Source organism: Pteronotus mesoamericanus, unplaced genomic scaffold (assembly GCF_021234165.1).
Source record: "Pteronotus mesoamericanus isolate MK-2021 breed Mesoamerican mustached bat unplaced genomic scaffold, CSHL_Meso_final scaffold_705, whole genome shotgun sequence".
Lineage (NCBI taxonomy): Eukaryota > Metazoa > Chordata > Mammalia > Chiroptera > Mormoopidae > Pteronotus > Pteronotus mesoamericanus.
The window spans coordinates 155380-177982 of record NW_026555326.1 but is presented as its reverse complement, the minus strand read 5'-3'; the positions used below and the strand labels follow the sequence as shown (position 1 = coordinate 177982).

The following is a 22603-nucleotide window of genomic DNA, read 5'->3' as shown; positions in this document are numbered from 1 at the left end:
CCACTCTTGTTCTAAGTACCACCCTTTTATTCATTGCTTCTCTAAATAAGAGGTTATCTGAAGATACAATTTTGATGGTTTTGAGTCGTTTACTAAGTTAATATGACAAATTTTAAGCAATTTTTACTTTAAATTACCTCTCTACCATATCAGATGCCATTTGAGTAGAATCATCTTCCCTCTTTTAAAAAAGTCTTTGTGTTTACCTAATAGCTTACAATTAATCTATGTTATATATAGGTTATATATTTACATATATGTCTTTATAATCAGCTTAAAATTTTTTGTTACTCTTTATATATTCTGTTCTTTATTTCTTATTTAGCTCCCAATATGAAACACATACTAGCAGTTGCCAATGAAGAAGGGTTTGTTAGATTATATAACACAGAATCACAAACCTATAGAAAGAAGTGTGTTAAAGGTAAGTCTAAAGTTTCAAAATTTTTAATTTGTAAACCCTTGAGTAAATTATCATTTGACTACATTTCCAGTTGTATTTACTTCTGATTAAGTCTGTTTAAGGACCAGGCTGTTTTCTGTCAATAAATGTTAACTATGGCAATGACTTTATTGAAAAATAAGGAAAATACATTTTAGGATTAAAAACAGTTCTTCTTTTAAAAAGGTTAAATCTTTTACACTTAATGTGGTTGGGAGAAACAGTGCTTTAAAATATTTATATTGACCAACTATCTTTCACATATAGAACTTTGACAAAGTTCTACTGACCTTAAGAAGCTGACAATTTGGAACTAGTAAGTCAACTGTTGAAATAACTAAGATAAAACAAAGACTATTAATGATAGAAACATACTAAGAAAATGCTATAGAAGTCAAAGAGAAAGCTATCTTACGTACTGGAGAAGAGGAGGAAATTTTTTATAGAGGGTAGGACATTTGAATTGGACTGTGGTATCTAGATCAGTGGAGATGGTGTAGGACACTCCAGGTGGAGGGGACAGCATTAGCAAAAGTCTAGAGATAAGAAAGAATAATATAGAATAAGGAAATAGTGATCCAGTTTGGTTTGACAGTAAGAGATAAAGGACAAAGTAACAGTAATAAAAGGGACAAAATGACCGCGATGAAGGGCAAAATGTGCAGAACCTTGAATGTCCAAGTACTTTAGACTCTCTTCAGAAAGCAGAATGGTGATTTTTGAACTGGAAAATGTTTCAGAAAAATTCCATTTTATAGAATATATTACTAGTCACCTCATGGAAAGGGATTTGATATCCAATGTAAGTTCTTTAAATCTTCCTTTTCCTTTGTAATACTCTTTGGCCAATGGACCATAGGGTGCTGACCACTGATCTTTTCAATACTGCTTTTAAGGCCTTTAAACTTCTTTGGCTATGACTACCACAGAACATTGTCTAGACATTTCACATTCACCATTTTCTTTGTTTAGAATGGATGGCTCACTGGAATGCTGTCTTTGACCTGGCTTGGGTTCCAGGTGAACTTAAACTTGTAAGTGATTTTCATTTTATTGGAATTTGAGTAGATACTGATAAAGGGTTGCTTTATTAAATTATAATAATATGTTTTTTAAAGGTTACAGCAGCAGGTGATCAATCAGCCAAATTTTGGGATGTAAAAGCTGGTGAGCTGCTTGGAACATGCAAAGGTCATCAGTGCAGCCTCAAGTCGGTTGCCTTTTCTAAGTTTGAGAAAGGTAGGTTTGTGCCTATCCTCTTTTGTCTCTTTAACCCCTTTTACAATAGGGTCATAAGATACTGCAATTGTTTCCACCTTTTCTACTTTGAAAGTTGCTACTTTACCTACAGAGGTGATTGAGGTTCTAATATGACTGAAAACCTACATGAAATTAAGATGGGCTTTAGTCTGATTCTTATGGACATTATCTCTAGCTTGTCCCTGAAAGTCAAACATCTTCAGGTAATTTTTTTTCTCTAATCTTGCTGATAATGTGAAGATTTATTAACAGCCACAATACCTCTGTTCAACTCTGAGTGTCCTTTGAAGTCGAAACCCTGTTCTGGACACTGATTAACTCTACTTGTAAAATAGTTACTTTGACTCTACTTGTAAAATTGAAATAGAATTTGAGGCTGGGATGGGAAACCTGTAAACTAAACATAATTCTCTACCTAACAATTTACCGTGCAATTTAATTACTTTAAATGGCTCTATTCCCTAGTATGTTTTCAACTCAAAATTGATCTTTCTATATTTATTTTACTATTATAATGCAGAACGAAGACTATATAATACAGAACACTACTATATGAGCTAGAGAAAAACTTTGCAGGGGTGTCAGAATGAGCTCTTCATTTTTTATTTTTTTGCTTTTTTGCTCCATTTATTTCTCACTTAAATAATTTTTTTACAAATAGACTGAGAAACTTTCAAAGAAGTAGTTGGATTAATCTAACTTTAATCTCAGAATATTAGAGACCTCCTTTATCATTTAAAAAAATTATTTTTAAAAGGAATAGTTTCACTTATTCAATTGAACACTCAGGAACTGAGTTGCTGGGCTGTTTAAACTCAGAAGAAGGTCTATTTTAATGTATTGTAGTTGCTGTTGAGACTGAAACCTTCAAGAGGAAACATGGCATAGTATTTATTTATTTATTTATTTATTTATTTATTGTCCTCACCAAAAGATGCTTTTATTGATTTTAGAGAGAGAATTGTGGATGTGAGGCTTTGTTTATTTTTTCAATATTCTTAAATTTGAGATATAATTTAACATACCATAAAATTCACTCATTTGAATTGTACATTTCAATGGTTTTTGATTTACTTGTAGGGTTGTACAGCCATCACCAGTCTAAGTTTAGAACATTTTCATCTTCCCAGAAAGAAGATAGAAACCATTAGCAGTACCTTCCATCTCCCTCCTAGCCCTTCACAATCTAAACTACTTTCTGCCTCCATAATTTGCCTATTCTGTGCATTCATATAAAAGGAACTATACAATACATAGCCTTTTTGTGACTGGTTTCTTTCGCTTGGTCTCCAAGTTAACTAACTTTTCCTCTCTTCTCTTCATTCTGCTCTTAAGCCTATTTGTTGAATTTTGTCATTTCAGAAATTGTGGGTTTTTTTGTTGTTCTAAAATTTCTTTTTTTTTTTTTTTTTTGGTAAGTTCTGTCTCTATTGAGATTTCTCATGTTTCATTGATTGTAAATGTCAATTTCTTAATGTACATTTGCTTTACAATTTTATCTGATAAAGCAGCATCTGAGTTGTTTCAAGATTGGCCTGTACTGATTTCTTTTCCATCATTTTCCTCATTCTTTATATGTCAAATAATTTAGGTTATATCCTGGGCACTGTGAATGGTGTGTTGGACTCTGGATTCTGTTATTTGCTTAGAAAAAAATTGATGTTTTTAACAAGCAATTAACTGAGTTAGAATCAAGTTGCAGACTATAAAACCTGCAAGAGGGCAGTGGGTTCGATCTCAATTCTGTTCAGTAATTTAAGTCTTAGTTGAAAGCTGCTTTCAGGTTTCCCCTTCAAAGATGGTTCTGGGTCAGCCAGAGACTTGCATTGAGTTTAAACACAGAATTAGGGTCTCCCTTTGTCTTGCTTTCTCTAGGGTTCCCCCCTCACTCTGGCAGCACTTGTTGCCCCACATCTCCTTTTCCTAATTTTTCTGATTTGAAAGACAGCAGGTGTTTCTATTGGCATTTTAGCTGCTTGCAACTGTGGCTACCCTCGAGATAAAACCATAGAAGAACAGTAACTTCCCCCAAGCCAATCATTTGGCTTCAGTTGACTCTTCTCCAAAAATTGCATGTTTTTGTTCAGTCTCTATAGAGCCCTCAGATCATTTTTTATATTTTTTTCCAGAGTTTAAAAGTTATGCATGTGGATTGGTTTGGTAAGTGTCCACTCTTTCATACAGGAAGCAGAGTTGTTTGGGTTTAATATTAAAGAATAGAACATCACAGATAAATTGAAGTTCTGTGTTTCTTCTCCAATCCCGTTGCCTTCCTTTCATCCCCAGAGGAAACCCCTTTCACAGATTTTGTATGGATCTGGTCCATAATTTTATACTGAGACGGTACAGCTTGGAGGTTTGGAGTATGGATTCTGGATTCATACTGTCAAGAATACCTTTACAGTTTACTTATCTTCTCTGTACCTTAGTTTTCTCATCTGTAAAATGGGGATAGTAATACCCACCTAATAGGGTTGACAACAAGGATTGAGGTAATTTACATAGGGCATGAGAGTGTATAGCACTTAGTAAGCACTCAATGTATTTTCTTTAATTGCTGTTTTATCATTATTCTTGTGTGTGTGTTTATGTATAGTGTTTTATGTGGTTTTAAGAAAATTTACACAAGGATTATTTTATAAAGTTTTTGTTCAATGTAAGTGTTTTGAGTTTTTTGTAATACTTTCTCTTCCCACTTTGTTTTCTCTTATTTGTTGATGAGCCATATATTTTAGATTTTTAATCTCCAGTTCCAGTTATAGACCCTAGCATGTAACAGATACTCTAGGAAACTTAAATTGAAATGTATATGTCATTGATTAGTTCTGTTAACTTTTTGATAAACTGTTTCCCCACAGCTGTCTTCTGTACAGGTGGAAGAGATGGCAACATTATGGTCTGGGACACCAGGTGCAACAAAAAAGGTAGTCTAGTTTCATTTTAATTTTGATGACTGTGGTCTGTCCCCATACTTGATTATTTTGAATGAAAGTTTCATTCATTTCATATGTTAACCACGAGGGGGCACTTGTTCATAATTCTTCATTTCTGCTTACTGTTCTAATTCTCATGATTTTAGTGATTGTTACAAGTATTGCCCTCTGTATTTACCTCGTATTGTCTTCTGCACTATAATGCTGTTCACCTAAGTGATTGATGGAATTGAAATTATTAATTAATAGGCTAATTGGTAAATGATCTTTTAATTTATAATTTTTTTGGCTTTAAAGGATTAGATTAAATATAAATATGCTTACTGTGCCCAATGATGCCATTAAGCAGAAACTAGTGATCATCTCTCTGCTTATTTCCTTTAAAAAAAAAAAAAATTTTTTTTTAAGACTTTTTTTAAAGCCGTTTTATATACACAGCAAAATTGAGCAGAAAGTATAGAGACTTCTCTCTATACTGGTATACCCCATCCTCATAAGCCTCTCCCACTAATAACATCTTGCACCAGAGTTGGACATTTGCTACAGCTGATGAACCTCTATTGATAACACCACTATCACCCAAAGCCTATCTGTACTTTACATTAGGTTTCACTCTTAGTATTGTGTATTCTATTGGTTTCAACAAGTAAATAACGATATGTACCTGCTATTACATTGTAGTATCATACAGGATAGTTTCACTGCTCTAAAAATACCCTGTGCACCACCTATTAATCCCGTCCTCTCCCTAATCCCTGGCAACCACTGATTTTTATATTGTCTCCATGGTTTTACCTTTCCCAGAAAGTCATATAATGACAGTATGCAGTCTTTTCAGATTGGCTTTTCTTACTTAGTAATATGCTTTTAAGGTTCTTCCATGACTTTTTATGTCTAGGTAGCTCACTTCTTTGTAGCACTGAATATATGTCATTATCTGGATGTACCAGTTTATTCATACATTTACCTACTAAAGGATGTCTTGGTTATTTCCAAGTTTGGGCAATTATGAATAAAGCTGCTATAAACATCTGTGTGCTTATTTCTTTTTTATGCATTATAATCTCACCATAAAAGATATAGTGTGGTAACACTGTTGTTTTCTAATTTCACTAATAAAGAGATTTTATTTATATAAATGTTACATTTAGCATAGGAATAAAGTTCTGAAAACTAAATTTCCTTGGAATATCTTTCAGATGGATTTTATAGGCAAGTGAATCAAATCAGTGGTGCTCACAACACCTTAGACAAGCAAACCCCTTCAAAACCTAAGAAGAAACAGAATTCAAAAGGACTTGCCCCTTCTGTGGTAAGGTTTTATAACTATATACATGTGTGCAGATCTCAACAGCAGGATAGAATCTTCATTTCCTCTAATATGAGTGGGTTTGTTGCTTACTTTTAATTCAACACCTACAGGAGTGGTGTTTAATACCTAACGTGCAACAGAGGAAGCTGGGGGACATGTTAAAAATTCAGCTTCATGAGCCTCATCCTTAGGGGTCTCATGCGTGCACTATCTGTAGCATAATGTGATTCACTAAGAGAGGGGGAGTAGTTTGGAGAAGTATATTTAAAGTTTTGGGTTGGCAAAAAGTTTGTTTTGTGTTTTCCTTATGATGGCTCTAGCAGTGCTTAGTTGTCTTTAACTTAATTTGAAACAACTTTGTTGCATTGTATTGTTGAAGCTATCCTATCAGCGTGCATTTTTTTAAAAAACTTACCAAAATGGTGAATTTTTGTGTATCCATTTTAATATTGAAGTTGGAGGAAAATACACAACACTTTTGGCATATTATACTTTATTATTTCAGAAAAGGTAAAAACACAACTGAAACACAAAAAAGATATGTGCAGTGTATGGAGAAGGTTCTGTGACTGATCAGATGTGTCAAAAGTGGTTTGTGAAGTTTCTTGGTACCACTGACATTGTGGCCAAATAATTCTTTACTTTGGGGCTGTCATGCATTGGAAGATGTTTAACAGCATCCTTGGCCTCTCTACCCACTAGAAGCTAATAGTGGGAAATAGCCAATATACTCAAAATATCCAAGTCAATAAAGTTATTGGTGAAAATAAAAAATGTGTCTTTTATTTTATGGAAAAAACTAAATGGAGTTTTTGTCCAACCTGATACTATAATACAGTTTCTCTTGGGAAAAAATTCCTGTTGTTTTCTCATAGTACTTATCTGGCAACTGATAGTCAAAGTTCAAATGGTACTCAAAAAACATCTTTTTTCCCTTAAAAATAAGTCACCATTGCTCTTACTTTAATGTGTTTATTTTTCTAATACTCCCAGTCTGTATGTTCCAACTTAATATTTTGGGGAGGTGTGGTTGCTAAAACATTAGGACCTAAAATCGCATACCGTAAATGAGACACGCATGAATGGAAACTGACAGGGTTAGACTGAGGTCTTTAGAGACCAGATGAAGTTAAATGAGTAATATTTCAGATCTTTAATCAGATTCTGAGCCAGGGAAACTTGTTAACAGTATTTAGGAGGTAAAATCTCCTTTGTGTACCTTTAAATTTTTTAGAGCATGCAATCATTTTTTTTTTAGTTATATTTTATAGATTATGCTATTATTGTTGTGTCAGTTTTTCCCCTTTTGCCCCTCTCTACCCAGCACACTTCCCTCAGGCAATCCCCATACCATTGGTCATGTCCATGGGCCATGCATACACATTCTTTGGCTACTCTGTTTTCTGTACTGTAGTTTACATCCCCATGGCAATTCTGTAACTACCTACTTGTACTTCTTAATCCCCTCACCTCTTCATCCACTCCTCCACATCCCCCTCTCATCCTGCAACCATCAAAATGCTCTCTGTATCCATGATTCTGTGTTCTTATTGGCTTAGTTTGTTTTTTAGATTCAATTGTTCATATGTACTCATTGACATTTTATTCATAGTTTTGATCTTTTTCTTAAATAAGTGCCTTTAGTATTTCATACAACAATGGTTTGGTGATGATGAACTCCTTTAGTTTTTTTCTCGTCTGAGAAGCTCTTTATCTGCCCTCCATTTCTAAATGATATCTGCTGGGTAGAGTATTTTGGCTGTAGGTCCCTGCTTTTTGTGACTTTGAATATTTCTTGCCAATCCCTTCTAGCCTGCAAAGTTTCTTTTGAGAAATCAGCTGATAGTTTTTCTGGAAGTTCCATTGTAGGTAACTAACTGGTTTTCTCTTGCTGCTTTGTAAGATTTTCACTTTTGGCATTTTAATTATGATGTGCCTTGCAATGGGCCTCTTTGCATCCATCTTGTTTGGGACTCTCTGTGCTTCCTATACTTGTATGTCTATTTCCTTCACCAAATTAGGGATTTTTTTTCATTATTTTTTTCAAATAGACTTCCAATTTCTTCCCATTTCTCTTCTGTCACCCTATGATACAAATGTTGGAGTGCTTGAAGTTGTCCCATTGGCTGCTTACACTATTCTTGTCTTTTTCAATTCTTTTTTTCTACTTCTTGTTCTGATTGGTGGTTTTTTGCTTCCATATGTTCCAAATCATTGATTTGATTCTTGGCTTCATTAACTCCACTGTTGTTTCCCTGTAAATTGTTCTTTATTTCAATTAGTGTATTCTTCATTTCTGACTGGATCTTTTTTTGTGCTGTTGAGGCCCACACTAAGTTCCTATAAACATCCTTATAACCAGTGTTTTGAACTCTGCATCTGATAGATTGCTTATCTCCATTTTGTTTAGTTTTTTTTTCTGTTTTCATCTGTTTTTTATTTTGGGCCATGTTTCTTTGTCTCCTCCTTTTGGTAGCCTTCCTGTGTTTGTTTCTATGTATTAGGTAGAGCTGACTTGACTCCTTGTCTTGGTAGTGTGGCTTAATATAATAGGTGTCCTATAGGGTCCAGTGGCACAGCCTCACCTATCACCCAAGCTGAATACTCAAGGTGCACCCTTCATGTGCACTGCTTATACCTTCTTGTAGTTATGCCTTAATTGCTGTTGGCAGGTCAATCAGCTGCAAGGACTGGCTGTGGCCACTGGCCACCAACCTCCATCCTCCGTGGAGTATCAGCTGTGCAGGGGCAGGGTGGTGCTCTGGCGTGGTCTGTAGCTGTCAACTGGGTGCACAGGCTCTGCCATTTTCCAAGTGGTGCATGCCAAGGTCAGCCCCAACCTGTGTTTTGCCCGGGGCCACCCAGCCTGGGCTGTAAAGCAATCTGAGATGGTTGATACTTGTGCTGGGCTTGGAGATTCCCAGGTGAAGCCAAACTGTGAATCTAGGCTTGTGAGGCAAACAGTGTTAGCCAGATTGATGGAGTCTCAGATACGGCGCCCACCTGCTGGCTCTGCAGCTCTGTTGGGGGAAGGTTCAGAGAAGGGACAATGCCCTCTGCCTGTCTTTCTGCCTGGGAGAAAGCTGTCCCCCAGCTCCCACCTTGATGCCAGACACTTCAGTTCCTCCCTGTATGCCACTGGTGCTTTTTGAACTGCTACCCCAGTGCTAGAGTTCAGAAGTAAGTCTGAGCAGGTGAGTCTGTGTGTGGGTTCTTAAAGAGGAACTGTGTGGGAATCTAGCAGTTTCTTCCTCCAACTGAGTCTCCACTGATTTTTACAGCCAGAAGTTGTGGAGATTTATCTTCCTGGCACTGGAACCCTGGGCTGGGTGCCTGGTATGGGTTGGGACTCCTCCTTCCTGAGATATTTCTCCTGCATTTTTATTCATGGGTGTAGGACCAGCCCATTCCATGCCTCCACTTCTACCAGTCTGGATAGGTATGGTTTCTTTAATTCTGTAGTTGTCAGACTTCCATTCACTCAATTTCTGACAGTTTTGAGTGATGACTATTCTACGATTTAATTGTAATTTTGATGTGGTTGTGTGAGGAAGCGAGCTGTGTTTATCTATGCCGTCATCTTTTCCATAAGCCCCCTGTAATCATCTTTCATTCCTAATTCTTTAGACACTCTGTTAATCTACAAAGGTGGTGACATTTTATAGATGAAACAGGCACAGGAAAGTTAAATGAGTTTCCTAAGGATATGCAGTTTATTAATATGTCTGATTCTTAGAGCCAGCAGGTTTAAACAAGTTAAATCTTTTAATAACCAATATTTTTTTTTTTTTAGTATGTCAAAGTGTTAACACTGTATACTATAACTTAATGATGTTTAGGTTATTTCCTAAGTAAAATTATTTCTTAATCAGCACTGATAAGGATTATTGGAGAGGGAAGATTTAGTCTAACTCAGAGTTTGGGAAAGGAAAAAAAAATATTTTAGCATCTTGGTCTCTTCATGGTGAAGATTGATATATCCAAAGTAGGATTTATTCACTTTCTTTTTCCTCCTTGTGTTAGGATTTCCAGCAGAGTGTTACTGTGGTCCTCTTTCAAGATGAGAATACATTAGTCTCAGCAGGAGCTGTGGATGGGTAAGTCTTTATTTCTCAGTTCTTTTGATAAGGTCTCTTTCATGAACTGTGATGGGGAAGTCACCTAGTCCCATTATAATTGAATGTGTGTTCTTTTAACTTTCAACATAGGGAATACCCAGCTGAGAAGATGACCTGCAGATCACACTGGAAAAGATCTAGTTAGGACTGTTACTCAAATAATTGAGATAATACATATATCACACTTAGCACATTATCTAGCATATACAAGTAGTTTTGGCTTCTCCTGTTATGGAGAAGATAGAAGGATAAGTTGCTTGTCCATGCAGTATAACTTAGTCACTTATTCTTTAAGAAGTAAAATTTCTACTATCTTGGATATCATCTTCTCAGGTTTAATAATAACCTAAAAGAAGGAATCTGATTCTGAGCATATAGTTGGCATTTCTGGAAGTACTTTAGATTGATAGTATGGCCTAATCACTTTCAATTCATATCCATCCATGATTGGTCTGAATTTTTGGCTTCCAGATAATTTTGTGGTAGTTCTTGATTGGTTGCTCTGTTAGAATATAGCTAGTTGAGTATAGGGACTCTCTTTTTTTTCGCACCCTTCTTTGTCCCTTTATTTGCTCATTATCTCTCTCAAGACATCCTTCCCTTGAAAAAAACATAGTTTAAAAAGATGATGATTTAATAGGATTTCCATTGTGTTTTCTGGACACCAAAAGTCTTCTGTGGACCAAATTCTGAGGCACAAATGAAGCATTATTTAAAGGTTATCAGTTGTGCTCATAAATGGTTGTGAGAGCTTGCTCTCTTTGTTTCCAGGAATACTGCCCCGTTACACTTGAAATGTGTTTTCAAGTTGTCTGCAAACTAGATACAGAGGATTAAGACACCCCTAATAGAAGAAATGAAAAAATACTTTATTTTACAGGAAAATAATGTTTAGCTTAAGGAGTTCCATATAGAAATATAACCATATGGGCACAGCTTGTTACTTATGCTGTCAAAGGTTACATAGAGAGTATTAAAAGCTTAGGAAATGTTTTTTCTGCAAACAATGAAACAATGGCTATCAGCACCCAACCTTCATCTTCCTTTTCCGCTCCCTTGAAGTAAACTCAAGGTAACCCATCACTGGGTCATATCACATCTGTTTCCGTTCTGCCAGAATTGTAAGCCTGACATTGGAGACAAGAGTATGAGGCAGTTCAATCTATTTCCCAATGAGATACCCTCACTGTACCTAATTCATGTGCCAGAGGAGTTAGATTAAAAGTCATTTCATGTTCAATATAGTTGAAACTGGTTGGGGTTGGAAAAGGACTACAACATAACTATTTCTTTACCTTGGTTTTAGAGTAATTAAAGTATGGGATTTACGTAAGAATTATACTGCTTATCGACAAGAACCCATTGCCTCCAAGTCTTTCCTGTACCCAGGTAGCAGCACTCGAAAACTAGGTAAGCCTTTTCATAGACTATAGGACTTCTTTTTTGTAGGACTTTTTGGGGGGACTGTAAGTTTTTGTTAAAATTTAAAAATAGCGCTGGCTGGGTGCCTCAGGTGGTTAGGACAGCATCCTGTGCACCAGAAGGCAGCGGGTTTTATTCCTGGTTAGGGAGCATAACTAGGTTGTGGGTTTGAACCCTAGTCGGGGAATGTATAGGAGGAAACCAGTTGATGTTTCTCTCACATCTATGTTTCTCTTTCTCTCTCTCTCCCTCCCTCCCTCTCTCTCTAAAATCAATGGAAGAAAAACATATCCTCAGGTGAGGATTAAAAAAATAATAAAATAAAAATAAATATTAAGCTAGTTTTCAGCAACAGAGACTGGAGAAACTAATATGTGGTTGTATCTTTTTTGGAGTTCAAAAAATAAAAACAAGAATATTTTTGGTTTGTACATACTTTGGAGAAGAATTTTATGGTTCTTGTGGAATGATCTCTTGGCCTCAGCATTTTTACCCCATTTCTACTTACTGTCATCAGGACATGCTAACTAAAGTTTCCTTTTTCCAGGATACTCAAGTCTGATTTTGGATTCCACTGGCTCTACTTTATTTGCTAACTGCACAGATGACAACATCTACATGTTCAATATGACTGGATTAAAGACTTCTCCAGGTAAGATCTTCATCATTCATGTTCTCACACAGAAACTAGAACAGACTTTTCTGTTGAAGATAATTTAATGTTGGTTCTTTTCTAAGCCAAACTTACTAAGACATATGAGGGTTTTAAGGTCTTTGATTAGTTTTACTAATGAATTATCTAAATTTTTGTGGGACAGAGAAAGCTGTTCTGCTCAGCTTTTGTTCTGTTTGCAGGTTGTTTATGAAATTAGGCGTCTGAAGTTTTTAAGCCTCAAATAATTCTGCCTACTTCAGTTTTCTCAATATTAGACAGAGGCTATTTTGCCTCTTTTATGTTTTCCCCACCCACACCCCTTTTTTCCTTCAAAAAAAATTAAAAGTAGAATCTGACATATAAAGCTGATAAATTACATTTTTAAAAAGAAGCCAAAATTTCTCAAGTATACTCTGAAAGGGTTATTTGGGTCATACAGTTTCAAGAACATTATTAATTAGTTAAGCAAGCTATTTATTAGTAACCGGTTCTTCCTATAGACTTTGAATTTTATAACCAATCCCCAGACCTACCCAGTTCCCGCTAAAGTAAAGTGTGCTGAAAAACAAATCTCAAAATAGTACACAACTTAGCAGAGCTCTTACAGAAGTTTCCAAAGACTGTCCCCAAGCCATTATTAGGACTTCGAATCGGTGGCGGCATCACAACTGGCATTTCCAATGCCCTGAAATAGGTCTGGTGTTACCTAAACAAGAACAAGAGTATTCAGGAAATGAAAAAGGTTTTATAACTTACTTTGCTATTTTCCTGAGTTCACTTTGTCCCTCTGGTATCAAACAGATATGCCCAAGGCCACTATACCAATAATTCAGCAACTTTTTTCTTGCGTTCTTAAAAAAACATAATTGGACCCTGGCTGGTGTAGCTCAGTAGATTGCGCGTGGACCTGCAAACCAAAGAGTGGTTCGATTCTCAGTCAGGGCACATGTCTGGGTTGCGGGCCAGGTCCACAACAGGGGGCCCGTGAGAGGCAACCACGCATAGATGTTTCTCTCCCTCTCTTTCTTCTCCCCTTCCCCTCTCTCTAAAAATAAATAAATAAAATCTTTTTAAAAAAACTTAATTGCCTCAGATATGTAGGTAAGTAGGTAGGAAGATAGATGATACTGTTTCTTTAAAATTGAGTAACAGGCAAATGTGTGTGTGTGGCACGTCTGGTAACTGCTCTCTTTTTCAAAACTTCAAAACGATCCTGGGCTCAATACTTGATCTCCCATACTTTTTTTTTTTTTTTTTTTAAATATTTAAGATTATATTTATTTATTTTTTACAGAGAGGGGAAATGAGGGAGAAAGAGAGTGAGAAATACCAATGTGGTTGCTTCTCGCACACCCTCTACGGGAGATCTGGCCCACTTTTAATTCATAATATTTTATTATACTAAGTGATACTCATAAGGATGACTGTGAAGCACTTTAATGAAACACTTTAAGAGCTCAAAGAAAAATAAAATTGAGCTCAAAATAGGTTTTAGAAGGATTTTTTGCTTCATTGTGCTTGAATATACAAAGTAATAGTGTATTTTATGTTAGCCTTTCTTACACCAGCAGAGGGCAATAAATACTTTCAGGTTTAGTGGGAAATATGGTTTCTAAGTTTTTCATTCATAGTTTAGAGTTGAGAAAGATGAACAGTTACAGTTTTGGAGTTGTAGTCAGAGTAAAGGAGCCTGTTTATTTTGTGGGGATTTATTCCTTATCAGGGAGGAAGAAAATTTCCTATACCCTTCTAGGCTCTTCCGGCTGGTCTAAGAATTAAATTGACATGTTGCAGATTAATGGGAGAAAATTCAATTTAATTTTTTACATACAGGGATGCCACAAGAATATTGCAGGGGAGATAGCAACAACAAACTGGCCGTTGAGTTTATGTCATTGTGAGCTAAGAAGAAGGGGATCGCGGTTTGGGAGGAAATTCAGAGGTGTGGAAGGCAATTCACATGGAGATGGAAAAGCAAATGTTTAGTAGGCAAATGTTTGCTGGGTCATACTGGGGAAGTGGGACACAGCAGACTCTGATCTCTAATGTTCCCCACCACGCATAGTCTATATTCTTCAGAGATGCCTCTGGTAATATCTGGATTATGGGAACAGACCCTTTATCTAAATTCTTTTAGGCAGTTAAGTGGGGGAGGCAGGCAAAAGAAAAATTTCGTGAGCCTTCTGTTTCTTAAAAATAATCAGCTTAAATTAATCCTTATGCCAAAGAGACACATTTGGGATGGGTAATTTCGCTCCCCTACAGTCAGTCCTGCCTTTGAAACTTCTCCAAGAAGGTTCACGGTCCAGAAGCTGAGTTGGTAGATTGTTCTCTTGCATTGAACCAGTCTCTTAGTCTTGACAATAGGTCAGTCCAGTTAAAATTCATTTCAGAAATCAGAGATGCATGTGATCTTCCAAATTAGGTTTATATTGTGTAAGCAAGAAGTCATGTATTTAATATAAAGAGGCATTTCTTTGGAAACAAAAGAGAAACAAAGGTCAAGGATTGGAGCAAATTATATTCCAATTTCTGACCCTAGGGAGTAACCAGACAGGAAGATTTCTAGATGTAAGGGTTGAAACATCTTTTGCAGTTTGAAATGTCTTTGATGATGTCATCAGGTGCTCAGATAAACTTTCTGAGTGGCTTACACAACAGCAGGCATAAAGAGAGTCTAAAAATGGACTTAACTGTGGTGATCCCTCTTAAGTGTTTATGAAGTTCAGTTTCAGTTTGCAGGGCTTTGGGGAAAATGCAGCTCTGGTTCTCAATGATTCCAAGTCAAAAGTGGGAGAAAAATTGGACATGTTAGTTTGTTGAGTTATTAGCCTAATGTTAGTTTGTTGAGTTGAGGAAACTAGAATTTAGGATCCAGCCCAGTTTATAGATGGAAAACAAAATCTCAAAGACAATAGACAGTAGAACTAGAATCTTATTTCCATAAGTGTGTCTTATAGTTTCTATTGAAACAAAGTGTTTTTTTCTCTATAACCACCCTCATTTTAATCAAAGATAACCAGATTATGACTATGGGCAAAATAAGTATCATTTCAATAAACTTGGTCAGATTATTTACATAAATACTTCAAGAATAGCAATTGATCATATCGGTTCTTCTAAATCTGCTTTGCTGTAACATTTCATAAGGAATCTCCAGACTGAACTTTTAACAGCCTCTCAAAGCTAAGCCAAGCCAAAGGCTTGCGATTGGACTTCACCTGTGATACCTTTAGATTTGAGTTAATTACTGAGGTCCCTAAAATATCCTGTTTCCTGTGCCTGCCAGGAAAGAACTTGTTAAGGCTGGTGAACCCTGTAAGCAAGGTACCATGCTGATTTTTTTTCCAAGGGGGCTTTATTGCCTTCCATAAAGTCAATCTTAGTTCCTTAAGGTGTCTGGTCATATCTGAGTGTATGTGTCTCTGTCAAACATGACATTCCAGTCAAAGTCTTGGTAATATAACCAATGTTTCCACTTATGTCCTGTTTCAAAGAGGACAGATTCTTAGTGAACTTACATAAATAACTATATTGCATGGAAAAAAGAATACTTAGTAAGAGTTTCCAAATTCTGTAGGGATCAGGTAGGAAGAAAAAGATAAATGTTTTAATTCTGCTTAGATAGATATAATTTACCAAATTGCTCTGGGTCATAGGCAGCTCAGGAAGGGAAAAAATGCTCTTATATCTGGAAAACAAAGATTAAAGAACCAATAATATTTCAAACTAAAAGTCATAAAAATTATAATCATCTTTATTAGTTCATTTAGTCCTATGTAAATATTACTTTTTTAATCCTCACCTGAAGATAAGACCATTGATTTGAGAGAGAAATACCGATGTGAGAGAGAAGCATCCATCGGTTGCATGCCATATATACCCTGACCAGGAAACTGAACCTGCAGCCTTTTGGTGTATGGGACAATGCTCCAACTGAACCACCCGGCCAGGGCTCTAATTCTTGTTGCTCTTGCTTGACCTTCTGTTAGCAGTTTTATGAAGCCATCAATTTTTTTTGGTTAGAGTTCTACAAATTCTGGCCCAATTTAATAGTATGGTCTGAAAGTTAACATTCACCCATGCAATATAACCTAAGAAGGCTTATTATCTCTTATTTGACAATGTTTCCCATGTAATGTAATATTCCAAATAAGCCTGAGTAGTTTGATAACTCTTTTTTTATAAAAGAATAAATTCTTTGAAATGTTTCAAGGGCCCTCTGAAAAATTATAGTTAGTTGAAGTCAAAAAGACAACATTTAGAATTTGATTATAGGAAGTTTGTCAAAAACTGTCACAATGTTTTAAAATAATCAGATAGGATCATAGGTCACTGTGAAATAATGCTTAGTTATTCATTTAAGCATGATGATAATTAAAGATTTTGCAGCCAAATTCAGAAAGTTAGATACTTATAAGTAAAACTTAGCTCTTGTAATCAAAGACCTGATAAAAACAACATACGAGTTTATTTAGATAAAACATAAAATTCCTGTTTTAAAGGTAGATTTCTCACAGGTAAAGAAAAACTATTCAGAATCTCTTCATCAAGAGCAGACCAAAAGTGCAATTAAACTTCATTCTTTTAACAGAGAGAAAACCAAATTCTAATTTTGTATCAGGTTACTTTTGGTATTAAGACTCATCTATTTGATTAAATTCATCTCAATGTTAGCAAGCATGACCATGCATAAAACTCTTCTTAAGGTTCTTTTTTGACAAACCTCCTATAACTTCCTTTTTTACATTCAGATATTGTCCTATTGTTTCTCTCCTTTTTTTTAAACTGCTCTTTAGGACAAAATTACCTTGTTTTCCCTTAACAAAATACATTTCCATTTCTTATATTATTTTTGTTTTTTCAACTGAAAACACTGATTTTCTTTGCATACTAGAATGTTTCCCTTACTGTTTTAGTAGTTTTAACTATGTATATTGATTATAATTTTTAACCCTTAGAAACCTTAATTTCTAGTGAAAACTTAAGAAGTAAGCAAGTGTGAATTGTTAGTTATACCAGTATTTTTTTGGTTGGCAAACTATGAACACATTCCATAATTTCTAGAAACATGTTTGTTCATAGTACAATCTTTCAATAAAACACAAAAAGTTTCCTAACAGACCCAAACATAGTATTCTATAATATATGTATCTGAAGTGACTTATACCCTGCTTAACTTAACAGTGAAAGTGTTTAATGTGGAGAGTATTTGATATGTAAGCTTTTTCTTAAAAAGCTATAAATAGAAAGTTTTTTCCAGTTTTATTCTAGCAAAAGGAAGGGATTTCTGTGAGCACTAATGGAAAGCTGTTCAGTCCCTTAATAATTCTTTCCCCTCTGTTAGAAGATTGAGGTGGGATTTTTTTCCCCCCTGCCTAAATGTATTCTTAAGTTCTCAATAACAAGTTTTTTCTTTTATATCCTAGTAATTTTCTGATGCTGGAGACTTCAAATTTTGGTCTCCTTAGGATAGAACAACCTATCCAGCACATTACTCTAGATTGGATTACTTGCCCTTTTAACCACGTGTAATGGGAGGTCTAAACCTAAAGGCTAAACCTAACCTATTTGGAGCATTTTATATATGAACATATAGTTTACCCCTTCTAGCTCCTTCTGCTGTTCAGCCTATTTTAAGTGCTGGGTTTTAAAGATTCCCTCATGCCAGACAAGCTGTCCATAAATCTTAACTCTGGTTCCTGAATTTTACCTATTCATGCAACAAATGTTTGAGGATCTACTCTATTCAAAGCACTATAAAGTCTAAGTGAGGAAAGAACAGGACGTAAAATTATCCTCAAGAGATCAGAACTCTTAGAGAAATAAAGATCAATATATTATGCAACGGAGCAAGCCATACCCTGAGGTGGGGAGAGAGGGTCTATAAAAGCACTTTACTGAAAGATTGGACATTGGCTCTGTTTCTGTCTTTTAAGAATGTTTTTTATTACTTTCTTTTCTGTAGTCAGCTCCATTCCAAGTATGTGGGTTTGAATCATGAGATTGGATTTAATATAATATAGCCTCTTTCTAGAATTTGCTTTATTTTCTGGTAGTGCCCAGTTCCCTTTTATTTGGTGAATGTAGCTTGACCATCTGCATCAATAGTCAGTACACTTTTTTTCTTCCCCTCTGGTAGTGGCTACCTTCAATGGACATCAGAACTCCACCTTTTATATTAAATCCAGCCTTAGTCCAGATGACCAGTTTTTAGTCAGTGGCTCAAGCGATGAAGCTGCCTATATCTGGAAGGTAAGTTACCAAACTTCCCCCACAAATGTGAGACTAAAATATTCTTGCAAATATTTCTTTTTTCAAAGATGAGGTAAGTTTAGTGTAAACATACGCTATCAACTTTTTTACATCAGACATTCAGTAAAAGTTGCTTCCTGTCTTTTAATAGAGTCAAAATCTCACTCTGTTGTCACAAAACATATCATACTTTTATGGCTAGAGCTTCTCAGAAATTGACAATCCATATCCTCCAGTAGTTTCCCAAGTTATCAGGAAATTGAAAATTCAGAAGACTGGAAAGAACTTCAGTTACTTTTGTCCTGCTTCCTGGAGAAACATGCTGTACTGCCTTTTGGCCCTGTGTTTTAAAACTCATTCAAAATACATTTAGTATTTTAATCTCTAGGATTCAGTCTGTACCCAAATCAGCCATAGAACCTTGCACAAAGCACTGAAAAGTATTTGTATAACAATTGTGTTGTTTACTCTCCTATCTTAGAAGTAGTTCAATCTTTAGCCTACTAAAATAGATGTGGCTGGTTTAAAAGTTTTGTATGTATTTAATAGCATTATTTAAATTTTTTGATTTTACAGATTTCTCATTGCTGCTGCACAAATTTATATATATACTGTTTACTTTTTAAGTAAGTGACTCTAAAATGATTACTATAAGCTAAAGAATTTAAAACTGTCCATTTGAAGTTCACTGGAGAAAACCGAAATGTTACATACAAATAGCATAAAAAATAACTGAAAAGTGTCCTTCTTGGGAATAAATAATTATAGAAATGTCTGGAAGTTCAAGAGAGAAGAGCATTGAGATGCTGTTTGCCTACGAATAGAAATTAGTTATCTTCTAGGTCGCCTCATAATTTCATGAATGTCCTTGACATTGATGAATTGAATGATCAAAGTTCACACGTTCTGGATTTTTGTTTCGTTTTGTTTTTTATTGATTTTATCTTATTTTTTTAATAGTATTTAGTCCCCTTATATTCCCCACCCCATAGCAATCACCACACCATTGTCTATGTCCATGAGTCCTTTTTCCTTTTTTCTTAATCCCTCTACCCATTAATCTCCCCTTCCCCGCAGCAGTCATCCTGGTCTCCATCCATGAATCTGTCTGTATTCTGCTTGTTAGTTGTTTGTTTATTAGATTCCATATATGAGTAAAATCACATGGTATTTGTCTTTCTCTGACTGGCTTATTTCATTTAGCGTTTCCCCAAGTCCATCCATGCTGTCACAAAGGGTAAAATTTTCTTTTTCTTTTTTTTTTAGGCTGAGCAGTATTTCATTGTGTAAATGTCCCATGGTTATTTTATCCATTCATCTACTGAGTGATACACTTGGGCTACTCCCATATCTTGGCAATTGTAAATAACGCTGCGATGAACATAGGGGTGCTTATGTTCTTTCAAATTAGTATTTTGAGTTTCTTTGGCTATATTCCCAGAAGTGGAATAGCTGGGTTGAAAGGCAGGTCCATTTTAAATTTTTTGAGGTATCTCCACACTGCTTGCCACAGTGGCTGCATCAGTCCGTATTCCCACCAACCGTGCAGAAGAGTTCCCCTTTCTCCACATCCTCATCAGCACTTGTTTGTTGATTTATTGATGATAGCCCTTCTGACAGATGTGAGGTGATAACTCATTGAGCTCTTGATTTGCATTTCACTGATGATTTTTGACGTTGAGCATCTTTTCATATATCTATTGACCAATTTCCCAACACCATTTATTGAATGAACTATCTTTCGCCCATTGTATGTGCTTGCTTCCTCTGTCGAATATTAATTGACTGTAAAGGTGTCGGTCTATTTTTAGGCTCTCTATTCTGTTCCATTGATCTATGTGTCTGTTTTTATGCCAGTACCATGCTGTTTTGATTACTGTGGCCTTAGAGTACAGTTAGATATTAGGTACCGTGATTCCTCCAGCTCTGTTTTTCTTTCTCAGGATTGCTGTTGCTATGTGGGGCCTTTTGTGGTTCCATATAACTTTTTGAAATATTTGTTCTAGCTCTGTGAAATACGTCATTGATATCTTGATAGGAATTGTGTCAAATCTGTAGATTACTTTGGGGAATATGGATATATTAACGATGTTAATTTTTCCTACTCATGAACATGGTATGTGCTTCCACTTTGTATCTTCTATTTCTTTCTTCATTGTCTTATAATTTTCCAAGTATAAGTCTTTTACATCCTTGTTTAGATTTATTCCTAGGTATTTTGCTCTTTTTGTAGCAATTGTGAATGGGATTGTTTTCTTAATTTCCCTGTTAGTTTGTTATTGGCATATAAAAATGCAAATGATTTCTGGATATTAATTTTGTATCCTGCTACTTTGCTGAATTCATTTATCAGTTTTAGTAGTTTCTTGGTGGAATCTTTGGCATTCTCTATATACAGTATCATGTCATCTGCAAATAATGACAGTTTACTTCTTCCTTTCTTATTTGGATGCCTTTTATTTCTTCTTCTTGCCTGATTATTGTGGCTATGACTTTCAGTACTATGTTGAATAAGAGACGTGAAAGCAGATGTCCCTATCTTTTTCCTGATCTTAAGGGGGAAAGCTTATGTTTTTTGCCCATTGAGTATGATGCTGGCAATGGGTTTGTCATAAATGGTCTTAGTTATGTTTAGGTATGTTCTCTCTATTCCCACTTTGCTGAGAGTTTTTATCCTAAATGGGTGCTGGGTTTTATCAAATGCTTTTCCTGCATCTATTGATAGGATCCTGTGGTTTTTATCCTTCATTTTGTGTATGTGGTGAATCACATTTACTGATTTGCGAATATTGTACCAACCATGCATTCCCAGAATAAATCCCACTAGATCATGGTGTATGATGTTTTTGATGCATTGCTCTATTCAGTTTGTTAATATTTTGTTGAGGATTTTAGCGTCTATGTTCTTCAGGGATATTTGCCTATAATTTTCTTTCTTTGTAGTGTCTTTATTGGGTTTTGGAATTAGGATAATGCTGGTCTCATAAAGTGAGTTTGGGAGCTTTCCCTCTTGTTGAATTTTATGAAATAGTTTGAGAAGGAGAAGTGTTCTCAGAATGTTTGGTAAAATTCACCTGTGAAGTCATCTGGCCCAGGGCTTTTGTTTGTTGGGAGTTTTTTTATTACTGCTTCAATTTCACTGGGTGTACTCTGTCTATTCAGAGTCTCTGATTCTTCCTGATTTAGTATTGGAAGATTGTATGTGTCTAGGAATTTATCCATTTTGTCCAGGTTGTCCAGTTTGTTGGCATATAGTTGCGCATATTTCATTACAATCCTTTGTATTTCTTTGGTGTCAGTTGTGATTTCTCACCTTTCATTTCTGATCTTATTTAGTTGAGTCCTCTCTTTTTCTTAATGAGTCTGGTTAAAGGTTTGTCAATATTGTTTCTCTTTTCAAAGAAACAGCTCTTGGATTTATTAGTCTTTAGTATCATTTTTAGACTCTGTTTCATTTATTTCTGCTCTGATCTTTATTATTTTCTTCCTACTACGCACTTTGGGCTTGGTTGTTCTTTTTCAAGTTCCTTTAGGTGTAAAGTTGAGCTTTACACCTAAAAAATTGTTTAGTTGAGCTTTTTCTTATTTCTTGAGATAGGCCTGTAATGCTATGAATTTCCCTCTTAGAAAAGCTTTCCCAGTGTCCCACAGATTTTGGATTATTGTGTCCTCATTTTCATTTGTTTCAAGGTATCTTTTGATTTCTTCCTTGATCTCGTTGTTAACCCATTCATTGTTTAATAACATGATATTAACTTCCATGTCTTTGTGTGCTTTTCAGTGTTCTTGTGATTGATTTCTAGTTTCATAGCATTGTGGTCAGAGAAGATGCTTGATGTGATTTCAGTCTTCTTAAATTTATTGAGACTTGTTCATGCCCTAATATATGGTCTATCCTAGAAAATGTTCCATGTACACTTGAAAAGTATGTGTTTTCTGCTACTTGGGGTGAAATGCTCTGAAAATATCACTTAAATCCATTTGATCTAGTGTGTTGTTTAATGCCACTGTCTCCTTGTTGATATTCTGCCTAGAAGATCTATCCACTGAAATCAGTGATGTGTTAAAATCCCCAACTATGACTATTTCTATTGTTCTCTCCCGTTATGTCCATCAAGATTTGCTCCACATTTCCCCTTTCTCTCCCTTCCCTCTCCCAGATGATAACCCTCCAAATGGTGCAAGGATTACGCATAATTGGTAGGA

The 22603-nt window shown here is 35.5% G+C and overlaps 1 protein-coding gene across 2 annotated transcripts in view; it reads left to right on the top strand.

Moving 5' to 3' along the window:
- The window catches only part of DTL (denticleless E3 ubiquitin protein ligase homolog), a 51118-nt gene that overhangs the window by 9626 nt on the left and 18889 nt on the right, over positions 1 to 22603 (top strand). For both annotated transcript variants that reach the window (XM_054562816.1, XM_054562815.1), the window contains 9 exons: positions 326 to 424; positions 1415 to 1476; positions 1561 to 1681; positions 4561 to 4626; positions 5835 to 5947; positions 9971 to 10044; positions 11372 to 11475; positions 12035 to 12139; positions 18285 to 18397. In XM_054562816.1, coding sequence (XP_054418791.1) covers positions 326 to 424; positions 1415 to 1476; positions 1561 to 1681; positions 4561 to 4626; positions 5835 to 5947; positions 9971 to 10044; positions 11372 to 11475; positions 12035 to 12139; positions 18285 to 18397 — 857 coding nt within the window. The remainder of the gene's footprint in view (positions 1 to 325; positions 425 to 1414; positions 1477 to 1560; positions 1682 to 4560; positions 4627 to 5834; positions 5948 to 9970; positions 10045 to 11371; positions 11476 to 12034; positions 12140 to 18284; positions 18398 to 22603) is intronic.